The sequence below is a fragment of the Rhinolophus sinicus genome, chromosome 1, assembly GCF_057876585.1.
Source record: "Rhinolophus sinicus isolate RSI-liver-muscle chromosome 1, RSI-T2T, whole genome shotgun sequence".
Taxonomy (NCBI): Eukaryota; Metazoa; Chordata; class Mammalia; order Chiroptera; family Rhinolophidae; genus Rhinolophus; species Rhinolophus sinicus.
In genome coordinates this window covers 6,674,219-6,691,185 of record NC_142501.1, presented here as the reverse complement: position 1 = coordinate 6,691,185, position 16,967 = coordinate 6,674,219, and the positions used below count along the sequence as shown (strand labels likewise).

General features: G+C 44.5%; 1 protein-coding gene across 13 annotated transcripts in view; it reads right to left on the bottom strand.

Annotated features, from left to right (window-relative positions):
• The window catches only part of EFCAB6 (EF-hand calcium binding domain 6), a 218,053-nt gene that overhangs the window by 129,353 nt on the left and 71,733 nt on the right, over window positions 1-16,967 (bottom strand). For all 13 annotated transcript variants that reach the window (XR_016020436.1, XM_088796050.1, XM_074326517.2 and 10 more), the window contains 3 exons: window positions 16,382-16,530; window positions 5,858-5,968; window positions 3,343-3,448 (listed from right to left, as the gene is read on the bottom strand). Coding sequence is in view for 12 of the 13 variants with exons in the window: in XM_088796050.1 (XP_088652176.1) it covers window positions 3,343-3,448; window positions 5,858-5,968; window positions 16,382-16,530 (366 nt within the window). In the remaining variant the exon portion in view is untranslated. The remainder of the gene's footprint in view (window positions 1-3,342; window positions 3,449-5,857; window positions 5,969-16,381; window positions 16,531-16,967) is intronic.

Below are 16,967 nucleotides of genomic sequence, written 5' to 3'. Positions count from 1 at the left end.
TATCCTAAGATTCCAAATCTGGAAATTAAGCACTCTAACTTCATTCTTCTTTTCCAAGATTGTTTTGGCTATTCTGTGACCTTTGCATTTCCACATGAATTTTCAGATTAGTTTTTCAATTGTTGCAAAAAAAGCCAGCTAGGATTTTGATGCAGTTTGCATTGAATTTATAGATCAATTTGGAGAGAACTGCAATCTTAATAATATAGTTTTCCAATCCACACATACGGACTGTCTCTTCATTTATTTACAACTTTTTTGGTAATTTTCAGTGTACAAGTCTGGCACTTCTTTTGTTGAGTTTATCCCTAGGTATTCTTTTTTTTTTTTAATGCTACTGGGAATGGAATTGCTTTCTGAAGTTCATTTGCAGATTGTTCATTCCTAGTTTATAGAAATATAACTGACTTTTGTGTATTGATCTTATACCTCACAAACTTGAACTCATTTATTAGTTCTAGCTCTGTGTGTGTGTGTGTGTGTGTGTGTGTGTGTGTGTGTGTGTGTCTGCGAGCGCGCATTCCTTACAATTTTCAATTACAAGATCATGTTGTCTGTAAACAAAGACAGTTTTACTTCTTCCTTTCCAGTCTGGATGCCTTTTAGTTCTTTTCTTTCCTGACTGCTTATCTAGAACTTTAGTACAATATTGAATAGAAGTAGCGTGAGCTGACATTCTTGTGCTTTTTCTGATCTTAGAGGAAAAATATTCAGTCTTTTACCATTAACCATGCTGTTAGCTGTGGGTTTATCATAAATGCTTTTTATCTGGTTAAGGAATTTCCCTTCTAGTCCTACTTTATTGAAGGTTGTTATGGATAAGGGCTGGATTTTTCAAATATTTTTTCTGCATCTTTCAAGATGATCATGCAGTTTTGTCCTGAATTTTATTAGTATTGTGTATTACGTTAATTAGCTTTGGTGAGAAGTTAAACCAACCTTGCAATCCTGGAATAAATCCCACATGGTCATAGGATTGAATCCTTTTTATGTTTCTGGATTCAGTTCACTAATATTTTGTTGAGAATTTCTGCAACTATATTCAAGAAGAATAGTGGTCTATGGTTTTCTTTTCTTATGATCTCTGTGTCTGTTTTTGTTATCAGGGTAATACTGGCTTCAGAGAATGAATTGGGAAGTGTTCCTCCTATATATTCTGAAAGTTTGAGAAGGATTCGGGTTATATCTACAAGCAATCTTTATAGTCTTCAATGTAGAGAATTTGCAGATTTTTCATTAGGTATGTTTCTAGGTATTTGATTTTTTAAAATATTGTTAGAAATGATATTTTTAAAATTCTTCTTTTTCTAATTGCTTATTGCAGTTAATAGAAATACTGTTGATCTTTGCATATTGACCTTGTATCCAATGACCTTCTAAACTCTATTATTAATTTCAATTTTTTTTGAACAATTCTCTTGGATTTTCTATTTATAAAATCATGTGAGCTCCAAGTAACACTGAGAATAAGAGTCGGTGAACAGGCAGGGTACAAACTGTTTCTGGGTGACAGAAAGTGAGCCACACCTGATTTAAATGTAAGTGCCTGGGTCCACCCGGGGTGACTGGGTCCACTCGGGGTGCCTGGCGGCCGAGTGGCACCAAAGCCACGTGGGTGTGGGGCTTGGAGCAGATGGAAAGCAGTCCTCTAACATCCCGTGTCCCCTCTATAGCAGGAGCGAGACCTGTTTCCCATGGCTGTCCTCAGCAGCCAGGCAAGAGCCCACCCCTGCCTATTTCTGGTCTCTCCCTCTGCTCTCCTTCTCCTTCGAGATCCCAAAAACGTGGCCAAGACCAAAGCAAATGGTGAAAGGGGGAGTCCCACTCAGAAACCACACACTCTGCACCCTAAGGCATTTGATGGTCACTGCTGCTCTGTGACCCTCCAGAGGGTGAGCTCGTTATCGGCTGTGTATTCAGCCTCAGGACCAGGGCAGGGCCCAGCGTGGGGCCATTCGTCCCCTGTACCGCGCCTTTGCTGAGCTCTATCTCACATCAGTGACTGTGAGATAGTCTGATACCGGGGGTGGTCAGCATGATGACAGCCCTCCATTAGCAGAGAGGTAGATTTCGCTCTTTCTAATTAAGTGACTCCCAGTACACTAATAGAAGCTGAGGTGGGTAAACACGCAAAGCCCTCGTCTATCAGTAGAGGCAGCTCCGCCCAGGGCTGCCCGCCTGCTCTGGGGCAGCTGAGGGAATCCTGGCTCCACATCACCACGAGCTGCAGGCTGGTTACTTCACTCCATGCTCCCACTTACCCCAGCAGATCAGGATGAAACGAAAGGATCAAGGGACGCTAGTAACAGCATCTACCCCACAGAGGAGCTGAGAGGTTGGAGTGAGTGAAAACAAGTAAATCAGTCAGGACAGGGCCAGGTCCATGGCCGAGCTCACTGTTACTGCTCATTCAGAAAAGCCACGTCAGGCTGGCCTAAAGATTAATCACAAACAGGTATGTGAGCTCAAAGTTCTCCCAGGACAACAGAACCCCAAGTCTCTGAATCCACACTGTGCTCGGAAACCCCAAGCAATGGTGCAGTAGATTGATTGGTGAAGGGCTGGGGCCGCCAGTTCCGAGAGTAAACCGCCAGGCCCTGTGGGCTCTGCCTGAGCTGCCCTACTGTGCACGCTGCCCCTCAGTCAGCGGGCTTGGGAAGCCTGAAGCTGAGGCCAAGTAACTCCTCTTTGCCCACGGCCATAGCAGAGCCTGAGGGACGTAACTCACTGCACTCCTGCCGATTTATTTGCGAGCCAGTTGTTATATGTGCTCAGTGCATGACCAACCGGGAAATGTGGCTGTGTGTCAAAAATACCCAAACACTGCTTTTCTAAAATAAACATTAAAGTGGGACAGGAGGTAAGGTTTAAAAGCAAGTTGCAAATTCATGAATTTGCTTCCCTTTACAGTATAATTAAACAAGTACATAGGCTACTCAGGAACTAAGAAAATTCCTGTTATGGGCTACATGTTGGGTATAAACCCATAAAGTCTGGGTTGAGGGGGGAAGGCTCAGCAGGTCTGGATTACTCGTTAATTAAGCAGTTCATTAGGACTGGTCACTCCATTCTTAATGATCTTGCCGCACACTGATCTCATCCCCTGGCATGTGTCTTACTGTATTGGAATAGGTTTTATGTCATCTGTCCTCCCAACTGGGCCCAACTCTTCGGGTCAAGCCTGGTATCCCTACGCACTCAGAATAATTCCTAGCATATAATAGGAGCTCAAAAAAAGTGTTTGTTAGATGGATAAATGAACGAATATGTAGTTTTTATTGGTCTTGTTCTGAGCATCCTAGCATTCTTAGAAACAATGAGTTTTCCCCCAGAAAATCTTACCGTGTTACTGATCAACAGTGCTTTCTTCAATGATGTGTAGTGACCTTCATGTCTAAATAACTTTGTGATAATATTTTCCTTGCGAGATTGATTTCTGGAGTTGGTGCTACAAAAAGATTAAGAGAAAAACAGGAATAGAATTACGTTCTTGAACTTTGTTCTTTCTCAATGCAAAAGAAAACAAAATCACCCTCCCAAAAAGTATGCTAACACTTTCTTTGCGGATGGCTCTTTTCCCTGAACGCAGAACGTGTGTGTGCAGGCACCCTCCGTCTCTCGGTCAGCGTGCTACCTACTAAGGGAGGCGGCATGGACGCAATTCCCCCAGGTGTCAGTTAGCTCTGCTGTGCCAGCACTCTCCTCTGCCCAAGCCAGCTGGCGATGGCCAGCCTTCTTGCCAATCTGTGCCTGGGTCTCAAAAAAGACCAGGGAAGACACCACGTCCACTGCTGAGACCAGCACCGCCCTGTATGGGCAGCGTATTGCAGCACACTCAGCCCCAGTTTTAACGCAGTGGGGACAATGACCTTCACAAGCTTCCCCTCTCTGGTGACAATGGCCATGACCACCGATATTGTCAGACCCCTCTCCCTCTCTGGCCTCTTGCTTTCATCCCGAGCTCACTAGGGTCCATCTCCTGCACGTGCTCTGGAAGGCCTACGATCCCCCGTGCTGGAGGTCAAGGCCACCTTCACTATGGACTCTGACCAGAAAGGAGGCTGCAGAATCTCCATAAAATACTCCCCCTTTCACTGTCAATTACAGTGGTACCTCGGTTTTCGAACATAGTCCGTTCCGGAAGACCATTCCAGTTCTGAAACGTTCGAAAACTGAGGCATGGTTTCCCCATAGAAAGTAATACAAAATCGATTAATCCATTCCAGACCTTTAAAATCAACCCCTAACACTGCAAATTTAGCATGAATTTTACTATTTAATGATACCATAGATCCATAAAATTAACAGTGCTCGTAAACCGAAATGTTTGTCAACAGAGACATTCGAAAAGCAAGATACCACTGTAGATAGTTTAGCGTTTCCTACTAAATAAAGAATGAGAGTGAAGTAGTTCTCCTGCTGAATGATTCTCAGATTTGTTTGGGAGGTTTTGTTCCCGCACATAGACAGGTATCTTAGCTTCCTCCAGTTGTGCAAACACACACACACACACACACACACACACACACACACACACACATCCCTACCACCTCTTTTAAGAAACATATAAAGTAGGGGAATTCCTGAGTCTGAGCTCCTCATGTGACTCATTGGATCCAGGTTTTCCGAGAGCCCACGAGCACCACACGAATGGTGCTTTCTGCAATAGTTGTTATCCACCTCGGTACCACTGACGCTGGGCGGGACAGGTCTTTGCTATGTGTGTGTGTGGGGGGTGCTGTCTGGTGCCCTGTGGGATGTTTAGCAGCATCCCCGACCTCCACCCACTACATACTGGTAGCATCCCACCCGAGCTGTGACAATCACAAATGTCTCCTGACTTTGCTAAATGTCTCCTGGGTGGCCAAGGTTGCTCCCAGTTGCCAACGACTGTTTAAAAGTGAATGAAATTCACATTTTCATTCTTACAGGTGCTATCAGACAAGAAAATTACTAAGAAGCAGAAGTAGCTTTGCCCAAGATATGAACTCCCAGATGTGCCTCCCAGAGCTGGAGCCCGGGCGGGGGTGGGTGGCTCTGCATCCTGGAAGGAAAGCTGGTAACCAGGCGTCCACCAAATATTCACAACTTCCGAGACAGGGAGCGGACCCATGAAGTGGGAATTCACTCCGCAGTATATTTCACTTTACAATAAGGCACGGTGCTTTCAATGGACATGCCGGGATTATAAAGCCTGGTTTGGTTTTGTTTTCTTTAAGATTTATATGTTTCACTCAATACAGGATGCACATCAGCATAAACAAAATACTTCTTAGAGCAAAGTCTAAACTCTAAATTGTCATGTGAGTGCTTTTTCACATGTTTGGGTCCCCGCGACAGTTCATCTGATAATGTAAATCTGAATTTACACGTTAGAACGAAAACAGAAATGATGGCACTCATGGTGACAATTCCCTGTGACCCACACGGTCTGCACCATGCAGAGGGTGGAAGGGCAGTCAGCTGACACGGGGCGCTCCTTTCCGTACAACACTTAACAAATGCAAGTTCCTACGGTTTCACAAATAGCCACGTAAGGCTCAGTGATGCTGGCGGCACAAGAAGCATTCTGTCTCCACCGCTCACTAAGTAGCATATGATGTTGTTAAGACCTCTTGCTGTCATGTTGTTTCACCTAGAAATTGGAATAATACTTATTCCTACAGAGTAAGGCAATTCTAAATAAGAAAAACATCTGGGAAATAATTTGTAAACTGTAAATCACTATATAAAAGTTTATAATTATTCAATGCAGACTAATTTGTCACCCAATAAAAGAAAAAGTAACTCAGATATTCGCTAACCTTTTACATGTTATGGCACGTGTAACTGAGATTTAGCTCTTTTTTTTACGTACCTGGTTTTTTTGGTCATGGGAATTGTATTGTTAACTTCCAACCATGGAGGTTCATACAGTGATGCTAGAAATTGCTTCCAGTTGACTTTACTGGTAGTTTTGAGTCCAAATCTGGATTTAAAAAAAAAAAAACACCACAAAATTATTTAAACATTACTTCTATAACACTGCATGGATTACATCTCCAATATTGAATTGAAAATGGCAGCAATGAATTTATATGAAGTGTCAAATCGAAGGTAAACAAAATAATTCAGTAAAATAGTGCTACAAGTTGATTTTTAAAAAGCAAGGAAAAATCAAACTCATTAGACATCTGCATGTCTCTACATTCCATCAGTAGGAGCATACATTGAAGGAAGAAACAAAGGGATTTGATTAAAAGTCTAATGTCCATGAAATAATTCTTTCAAATTCATTATGTGAAGAGCTCAGTTACCTGTGTGCAGAATAAAGGCACCCAAGGCGTCCACATCCTAATCCCTGGGACCTGTGTGTACGTGACCTCGTGGTGAAAAGGACCTTGCAGGTGTGATGAAGGGTATGGGCCTTGAGATGGGAGAGCATTTGGGGTTGTCCAGGTGGGCCCATATAATCACATAAGTTCTTAAAATCGGAGACTTTCTCCCAGCTGCAGCCCAAGAAAGATGTGAAGACAGGAGAAGGGCCAAAGCGTGTGACATTGGTTACTTTGAAAATGTAGGAAGGGCCCACCGGCCAAGGAATGCCGGCAGCCTGCAGGAGATGGAAACGGTGGGAAACGGATTCTGCCCTGGAGCCTCCAGAAGGAGCCAGCCCTGCTGACACCTTGATTTTAGCCCCGTGAGACCCACGCTGGGCTTCTGACCTATAGAACTTTAAGAGAATACATTTGTGTCATTTGAAGCCACTGGGCTTGTGGTAGTTGTTAGGACAGAAATTGAAAAATGGTACAGATTTTAAATCTTAGCAAGAAGAAGTAATTGGAAAATTAGTGACAAACAGATTGCCAAAGTCATGTGGTCCCATGACGCAGGGGCCAAGAATTTCAGAATTGCAAGCTGCCAGCGGGAGCAAACCGATGCGAGCATCCCCTGGGATTGGGAAAGACCAGAGTGGCAGTCCCTGCTCCTTTACGCCTTACCCATGCGATCTCAGACAAATCGCTTACTGTTCTGATTCTCTATTTTGCTCATCTGTAAAATGGGAATAATAGTATTCACTGGGAGGGTTGCTATAAGGATTAGAGCTAATAGGTTGGAAAAAAAACAAAACAAACCCTATCGCAGTACTGGATCACCAGCAAGTGTTCAATCACATCCCCTTCCCTGCTGTTCTGTGTTACTTACACACTGAGCACCATCCATGCTTCCATCACACGGTGGCGAAGGTATTTGGGCCGAGATCCTTAAGCAACACATGAGTTGCCAAAGTGGGTGTGAGACAAACTACCCTGTTTTGATTGCTAAAAACTAGTGGCTGAGACAGAACTGGCTTCGTGTGGGTCAGATGTGGACCATGTGAGAGAGAGCCAGCATGTGCATGTGCACACACAGACACACAGGGTCATCTCAGTTCCTGACCAAGAAGACCTCCTGAAAGAATGAACAGACCTTCACGGAGAAGGTTTTCCTTCTCTATTTCCAGATTCCCAGGAACTGAGGAGGGTACAAGCGAGCAGCTGAGATGGAGATGCATTTGCCCTCATCAAAGAACGATGGACGTGCAGTCCAAATGTTAAATCCAAAAACCAACAAAAGCTCTCACAAAAGGAGACACCTTCAGACACTCGTTAGGCCCAGAGATGCAGTTCCCAGCTCGTGGCAGGACCAGTCAAGTAAGAACTTTCATGCTCCCCTTTCTTTCTCTCCTTCCTCTGTGCACTCCCATCCTTGGAGGAATCAGAAACGGAGTTTGCAAAATAAGGAAGCAAACTGCAAAGTGGGGAAAGGGAGAAGTCATCTGTGCTCCCCTTTATTCTCGCCTGCAGCCGGGCCTTAACTGGTGAGTGAACACAATTCACATTTAAATCAAGTCTATAGCTTTGACTACTCTGTGGGACTGGCTATTGTGATTATTATAATCCAAGACCAACCAGAAAAAGGTCTGCTCATGTTTTCATCGGGGGCAAAAGAACTAATTCGACTGAGCAATTTTAAGGAACAGTGGGGAAATAAAATTAAGTTTCTTTAAGATTATGTTACATATGCACCCATTCACCCGGCTGTCCATTCATTCACACATCCACTCATGGTGCCAAGCTACCATCTTCTTTCACTTGATTTATTGCAATAATCTCCTAATTGGTCTCCTGGTACCTACCCTTGCCTTCCTCCAATATATTTCATCCTTTAACCAGCCTGCTCTTTTTGAATGCAAATGTGACCAGATCACTCTCTTGCTTAAAATCTTTCATGACTCCCCATTGCTTCTTAGGATAAAAACTAAAATCCTCTGTAACTGACAGCCGGCACAGCTTGGCCCTACTCGCCTCTCATCCCGTATCACGCTGCCTGTGCTGTCTGCGCTCTGGTCCCTGGTCCTTGAGTTCTTTACAAGGGTCATGCTCCTGCTCATCCTGTGATTGCTCCCTCACACTCGCTTCCTTAGCCAACGGCCACATTGCCCAGCAGCACCTGCTTCCCACACTCTATGTGGTTCATTCTACTCCTCTTTCAAGCCTCTCCTCAATCATTACTTTGTCAAGGAAGCCTTCCCAGACTTCCAGAACCAGGGTGGTTTGCCCTACTAGCCAGTCTCACAGAACGGTGTCTTATTGCCTTACACCACTCATCACTAAGTACTAATATTGTTAGCAGTTAACAGTTGTAGAGCACTTTGATTATGATTATGATTATAGCAACGAATGCTTGACAGATGGTTATTACTTCTACTTCTGCTGTTAACACCATGTACGTGGTCAAGAGAGAGAGATTGACTGATGAACTGATTCTGTTAGGCATACATGGCAATATAATTATCATAATACGCCACAGCGTGCTTTGACCCACAAGATTTCTGGCACAAGCTAACTGACCAAAGCGTCCTTAAGAAAGAGCAAGGTGCTGCCTGACACATGCACACTCGTGTGTGTGTGTGTGTGTGTGTGTGTGTGTAAAACTCTAGGGCAAAAGCCTGCCTTGAGTTATTGAAGTGGAAATTCATGGCCTCTCCCAGGTCGCAGACCTAAACCAATTCACAGGCCTAGAGCCCCTTAGTTGAGAAGTCTGGGTACCCTTGAAGAACCCAAGAGAGCCGTATGCACATACTGAGAACCTTCCTTTAAACTTTGCCCAGAAGGTCCTTTGTCCATTTGCCAAGGTGACTATGCACTAAGGGAATACTCAGACCACTCAGGGTTATGAGAGTGGCTTGGAACTAATGATGACCCGTGGAGAATCAAAGTGCCAGCACGGTCTATCGGTCAGAGCGGAGGCTTGTGGAGATAGCAGACGCAGCCAAGTCGCTTTCACAGCGGGTCATGTGGGATTACAGACTCTTCCTGAGGTGACTTCTCCAGTCTCAGAATGTATAATGGGAACAGATACTTGTGGTTACTGCAGAATCCTCACTTCCATTCTCTGACCCAAGGAATAAGGGCTATGATGGTAGGAAGGGTCAAGAGAACACACAGCTCTTCCCAGGAGAGCAAACAAGAAGTGGTACCACTTCTCTGCAGTGAATGCAGAGACCAGTACCATCATCAAAGAATAGGAAGACGAGGGTATGGGGAAGGGGTTGACTTCTACCAGATTCCCATTTAAACCACCTGTTTGCCAGTGAAAAAACTACTTGTGTGTTTGAAAATAAGGTGGATTATTGCCAAGTTAATCAAGTGATGATGCCAATCACACAGGCAAATCAACATCCCTGGCATCCGACACGCAGCTACAGACACAGCGAATGCTGGTTTCCTACTCCTATCAGCAGTCTCCCTTTACACGGCAGGGAGAGCAATACAACTTCACAGTCTCATCTCATGGCTATGTCAACTCACTTGCTTCCTCCATCATCTAATGTGAAGGAACTCTGATCAAGTTTGCCCAGAGGGCTCCACAGATATTTACAAAGCAGCTGTGCATTTTGGGCTATAATCACCACACTAGCCCATTACACTGATATTATATTAACTGAACCCCGTAAGAAGGAAGTAACAAAATAACAAATATCCCTGAGGCCTCAGAAAGATAGGTGTTGTCAGAGGGGAGGAGATAAACCCTATGGAATTTTAGGGGTCTGCCATCCTGGTGAAGTTTCTATGGATCCAGAGGTCTGAGGCATGCTGGAATAGTCCCTCCAAAGTAAAAGACAAGTTGTTACACCTTGTACCACCCGTCACAAAGAAAGAGGCACGTGCTTAAAAGGTGTTTCTGGATTTTGGAGACTATTTTGTCCTGCTACTCTGATCCGTTTTGGGGTAACCCACAGGTTTCCAGTTTTGAGTGGAGGATACAGCATGAAACAGTAGTTGCAGAAGGCCTAGCAGGCTCCGGTGTAAATTGCTGTCTCACCACAGTTGGCAAAGGAGGAATTTACATCCCACATAAGTGCCCACTGGCGGGGACCACGATGGAGAAGCAGGGTGAAAGCTGACCTGTTCCCAAGGAGGCCAGTCAGTCAGGTTCCCCAGGCAGCCTGGTGCCTGTTCATGGGCTTCCATACAAAAACGGCCATGGAGATGGGAAAGGAGGCTGGGCGTCGGTTTGAAAACATGGACTTCTCATCACGAAAGCTGAGCTGGCTACTGCCTGCTAAGCACGCAGTCTGCCAACAGCAGAAGCCAACACTGAGGCCTCCTCATACGGCTTCTTTCTCCAGGTGGGCTTCCCAACTACCTGACAGAGATGACACCGGACCCCTTTCATCATGGTGGGGCAGTGATTTGTCTTGACAGCATACACAGTCCAGATGGAAATCAGTGGGCCTTCTTTGCCTTAGACGCTTCTGTCATTGCCGTCATTGGTGGAGCTCCACAATGCTTTGTCCGTCACCATGATGTCCTATGCAGCACAGTGTTTTTAACCAATGGACTCATCTGATTGTGGTGAAGGTGTAGCAATGGCCTCAGACCCACAGAATTCACATGTCTTACCACATCACATACGCCATCACCAAAACAGACTTGCGAGAATGGCTGGGTGGCTCAACTACAGACAGAGCCAGCTGAGAGAAAATGTCCTGTGAGGTTAAGCGCTGTTCTCCAGGATGCATGATAAGCCTTAAGCCAGCTGTGGTAGCCACTCAACAGATGACCACCCAGAGCTGAGATCATGTGAAAGTGGAGGTTGGTACCCCACCAGCTGAGCAGTGCTTTCCAGCAAAGATATTGGCGGAGAAAGTAAGGGGAACCTAGAAGGGATGCTGGAAAAAGGATACTGTGATTATCAAGTTAGGTCACAAGACCAGTTACAATACTGCAAATGTTAGCAGCTCTTCTGTATGTTGTTTGCTTTCCTACTCCCCCTGCCGCCTTACATAACAAGCGGATTTTTCTGACATGTTAGATTTCACGTGGGAGACAGGCCTTTGAGCAGCTCCTTGTGTTGGGGATACAAGGTTTTCATCCCGACAAAGGACAAGGGTTTTTCAGCCTCAAAGATCATGAGATTCAGAATGGGTGGCGATGCCGGATGCTCTTCATTTGTCCACCAGATCCGTCGTCCGCTCTGCATGGCACCCTGCTGGGTGCTCCCACTGACCCCCTCACGCCCCTGGCTTTCCGTTGGGTTGGCCAGTGGGAGGTGCCAGCAGGGGACTGGCAGGGGAGAGGGGAGAGAGGTGGGCTAGTTATTCCCTCGGTGCTGGGCTGCAGTGTGGCCGTGGCCTCGTTCTTCTCCTGGGGACCGTCTGCTCTAGGGAGACCCTCTCCTCCAGCTGTAGTGCTTAGCCAGCACTGCTCCGCTTCTCACCCCTTCAGGCCTACGAGAGACAGTGGCTTCCCCATCTACTGATGTCACTGAATCCTGCCCTCACCTGGGTAAAAGATGCGTCAATAAACTCCCATGCCATCTTCTTGCCACCTGGACCCCGGCCAGGGTATGCCCAGGTTAAGAAGACCACAGCAGGACACAGAACAGCCTCCTCACGCCGCCCCGTCCCTCAGGCTGCCCCTCTGGAGTCACCCCCCCTCACCCCCCAGTCCTGGCAATTACTGACCTCTCCTCCATTCCTATTTTTTTGCCTTTTCCAGAATGGCACATTAAATAGAAGAGATCCTAGACACGTGGTTAAAAAGGTTTGGAGAATAACTGAAAATACATCCCAGGGTATGTATTTCTGGGCTAAATGGCGTATGTGTTCTGTTTGCACAGCTCTGCCAGGTTTCTCCTGTTACCAGCATGAATGGGAAAATTCTCAGCAGGAGGTGTTTCTGAGTGAAGGTCTGCTCCCATGGTGATGGATGAAGTACAGTCTCTGGTGAACACACAAGGCGTAGCAAGTCATAAGAGCCTTTATTCCATCCGCTCAGCTCTTCCTGAAACCTCATTCTTCTTCATGTTTAAACACTGGTGTTATTTTTCATAGACCTATTTTGTATACAAGGCAAGGCGACACTGAGACGCACAGGATGTTAGTGATAAAGGTCAAGTTAGCTGTTCAATTAAAGTCTACGATTACATTCAAAAGTATATGTGGGAAACAGCTTTTAAAGCCACTAAAATATTATTTGGATCACGATTTTATGCCTCGTTACCAAGCTGTTAGTGTTTTTAATTTAGGCCCTAGATCTTGAGTATTTAAAAGAATGACAAACTTAAAACAATGCCTGTATTTTTTCTGTACTATCCATTCTTAAATTGGACAGTAAGAATCATTACTCAAATCATTTTGGTAGACACGAGAGTTTAGATTCTACATCCTTCTTTATTCTTTCCTACAATTTTACCTTTAAAAAGCATGTGTTCTTAAATTTTATTTCTTAAATTAAAATGCAGTAAAATGGACCTGTTATTTTGGTGTACAGTTTTATGAGTTTTAAACACCTGTACAGCGACACCGTGTTTTATTGCACTTTACTTTGTTGTGCTTCATAGATGTTGTGCTTTTATAAATTGAAAGCAAAAAGATTCCGACTCACTTCACTGCAGTGTGGAACCGAAGGCGCAGTATGTCTGAGCGGTGCCTGCACAGATTCCTGGAACCACCGCACTCAGGACACAGCAGGGCTCCTCCACATCATGCCCTCCCTCACACGCCCCTCTGGAGTCACGCCCTCCCCACCCCTAATCCTGGAAACCACTGATCTCACCTCCATTCCTGCTGTGCTGTCTTTTCTAGAACGCCACAAACACGGAATCCTACAGGAGCAACCTGTGAGGCTGGTTTCTTTCACTCAGCAGAATGTCTCTGAGATTCACCCATGTTGTATGTATCAACAGTTTGTTCCTTTTTATTGCTGAGAAACATTCCATTATGGGTTTGCCAGTTTGCTTTCCAATCACACGCTGAAGAACATTTGGGTTGGTTCCAGTTTGGGGCGAGTATGAATAGAGCTACAGTGAACATTCGTGGACAGGTTATTTAGTGAATACTTCACTAAATACAGAAGTCACAGAATCTGTCAATATAATCATGGACTCATCCTGGCAAGTTCGCAAAAATACTAAACCTAAATTTAGGTGATGAATTACGGTTTCTTGTGATGCTGTGAGTGCAAAGGTCGAGGGTGCTTGCTTCTAGCGACACCAGGTATCCAGCTCTTCACCAGCTGGATGGGGGGAGGCTGAGAGGAGAGCAAAGGAGGGAGGAACTCCAGCACCAGCCCATGGCCAGGGCCACCCCCAGGGCCACCCAGCGCTGACACTAGTCCCCTGTCTAATTCATTTTTCTTAGGCCAACGCTTCCGTGGTCGAATGCAGCAGATTCTCTCTGAGGAGATGACATAATTAGTGGTAAATTCTTAACAATTACCATCTAAAGTGAAGAAATAGGTGAAAAATAGGTGGTCCATCCAATCATCCTCTTACTTTCTCTTATAACTTTAGAGAGAACATTGGGTTCCCCGCCGCTGTGCAGGAATGTGTACCGGGGGCAGCCAAATGCAGAATTCACAATCTTAGCGCTTGGACTTCACCTTGCTGTTGTCGTCTCTCGTTCCCTGTTCCACCAGGAATTCTGGGTGAACGGTCCCTGGCTAGACCAGTGAGCACAAGACCACAATGCTGGCCGCCCTGGTCTCCTCAGACGCTCACTCTAAGTACCTGTCATCATCTTCACAGCCACCACCACTCTGGTAAGCCACTCAGGCTTGGGATGATTTGCCATTGATTTCTGCCTTCTTGGACACTCCCACAATGTCTGGCAGAGAAAAGCACTCAATATGCATCCATTACACTTATAACTCGGAAGACTATGAAGCCAGTATGAAGTATGTCTGTAATATGCACTCCTATTTTAAAAGCACAGCATAAAACCATAGATGCACTTGAATTACAAACGTAAAAACTAGGTATGGGGATACATAAAAGCCGAAGAGAATGTGGAAAAAATGAAAACAGTAAATTTGTTATGTGAGGTCGATGGTGACTTTTTGGTTTTGATTTTCCTTATTGCTATTAAACTATTATTTGTATAATTTTGAAAATGAAATAAAAAGAAATGGCTATGTAATTTCTAGTTATCCAAGAAAGTAATTCCTAGAACATTTCGCTACGTATAGGCAGGACAGTAGAGCTGTTTTCTGAGCCACAGAAATATTCACTCCTAGGGCCAAATTGGGCCTTTCACTCTAGAAGTCACAGTTATACACAGTGACTCTGAATATACAGAGTGCGGAGAAGGCAAGGGGGGGTACAGTGGGAAACAGACCCAACCGATCTAACTTAATACTATTTTTCCTTCTCCTTCTTTCATGCCTCCCCTTTCTAAATAACCCCGAGGTATCCACCAATTATCCAGAGTTTCGGGGGTGGGGGGTGGGAGATGAGGGTAAGGGGGATCAAATATATGGTGATGGAAGGAGAACTGACTCTGGGTGGTGAACACACAGTGGGATTTATAGATGATGTAATACAGAATTGTACACCTGAAATTATGTAATTTTACTAACAATTGTCACCCCAATAAATTTAATAAAATAACATTAAAAAAAAAAATTATCCAGAGTTTCACAGGACAATCTTTTCATGAGCCTCAACCCTCCACCCCCTGAGAAGAGGTTCTCTGAGTTACCTGTACAGAAAACCAGGTAAATTAAAGACAGTATTCCTTACCTAGACTTTGGTCTATATATACCATTTCCAACTAAAAGGAAACAAACAGGGGTCCTTGGAGAAATGGTTTATCCCAGGCTGGAGGGCAAGAGAAGTACCAGAAGAGGCTGGAGCACTTCATCGTACAGGAAAGCAAGAGGGCTGTCAGAGACTGTGAGGGTCACGTCAACAGACTCGGGGGCCCACAGGAAAAGGCTCCCACTGGCCAGGATGGAACAAATAGACTATCAATGAGAATAACAACTGTAATGAATGGAAACACATTACATGTTTCTATTCATGAGTTCCTAAGAGTATTTTTAAGAAAAATCACTCATTGCTCATTTTTGGGGGATGCTAGGAAACCAATTGATTATTTTGAAAAGTGGCAAATGAAGGGAGAGAACCAAAGATATCCTGCCTTTCTTCTGCTAATGGTGTCTCATTGTTGCCAGATAGCTGGAGAGGGGGCGTTTCAGTACAGAAGTATTTCAACCAATGAAAAAAGAAACGACGGACATGGGATCTCGTCTCTCTACAACCTCTAGTCAATGAGTAGATACTGGTGTGATCGACATGGCCGCTCACGTCACGCAAAGAGAGACGACCAGTCACACATGCTTGCCACCACCTATGCAATATTCTTGCCCCAGATTGCACATGGGCCTGTATATCTATCAATTGAGGGGCAGGGGGTTGGGAGAGGGAGACAGGAGAACACATTATGTCACTGTAGGTTGCAATCAGTCAGATTTATATGGTAAGAAGCCCTGCATAACAAACGACCCAGAGTTCTTCTACAAATGCTTCACAGGGGAAAGAATTAAGAAATGGAGCGGGACCCTAGAGATTAAAAAAGAATTGTGGCCAATCAATCCATTGAAATGTACAGACCGCATGTGGATCCTGACTCAAATGAATTGTAAAAGAAAATCTGAGATCATCAGTTAAATGTGAACCCTGACTGGCTATTTATTGCTATTGATAGCTCTACTATGTGTGAAAACGGTTTATTCACCATGTTTTTAAAAAGAGTTCTTGTCTTTTAGAGACACATAGTGAGATATTTTCAATGAAATATGCTGTCTGGTATTTGTTTCAAAAATATCTGGGGTTAAGGACAAATGGGCAGGGATGTAAATGAAATGCTTGGCTGTGAGCGGAGGGTCGGAGCTGGGTAGTGGGTACAGCAGTGGATCCATTCTCTTATTCTCTTTACTTTCGCACGCATTTGACATTTTCAATCGTAAAAAACTCCAATACTGTAATAAAAAATAAATGAAGCTGCTCCTTATCCTCACGGTTGACGTTTGGGGGTGGGGAGGGAGTGTCAAGGAAACAATGGGACTCTTACCTTTTCATTAACTGGATAAAAATTCTTCTTGGTAATCGGTATACAAAGGTATCGAGGACAATCTTGAGGTAATTCAAAGATATGCACCCACATTTGGAGGGGTCCCCTGCACTCAGGGCTTTTTCAACCCTTTCATAGGACTTTGAAAGCTGCAACGAATTAAAATTAGAGTGTTGCCTTCACAGAAATCAACTTCATGGAGCTGTGCAAGCACTTATTTTTACCGAAACCTCTTCACATTTTCCTCTCCAAAAACTGATCAAAAAGGTTACGATGGCATGTACTGAACTTCAAATGTTTAATTGATGAGCTAACTACAAAACAATATCCCCAGTCACAGCTACTCAACTGACAAGGTAGACGTGTTGGTCCGGGAAAAACAGCACACATAATAGCTCCACCTCAAATTTCAGAGCTAAAAATACTCAGTGGAGCTGCCAGCTTGATACATCTTCCTTAATATACTTCCAAGCCATCCCCCTCCTGTGAGCCCACCCAACTCTTCTCCTGATTAAGTCAGGTCAATCAAACAAAAAAGCTGGCAACATTTTATTAAAAATAGAAGTAGCTTTTATGGTAAGAGAAA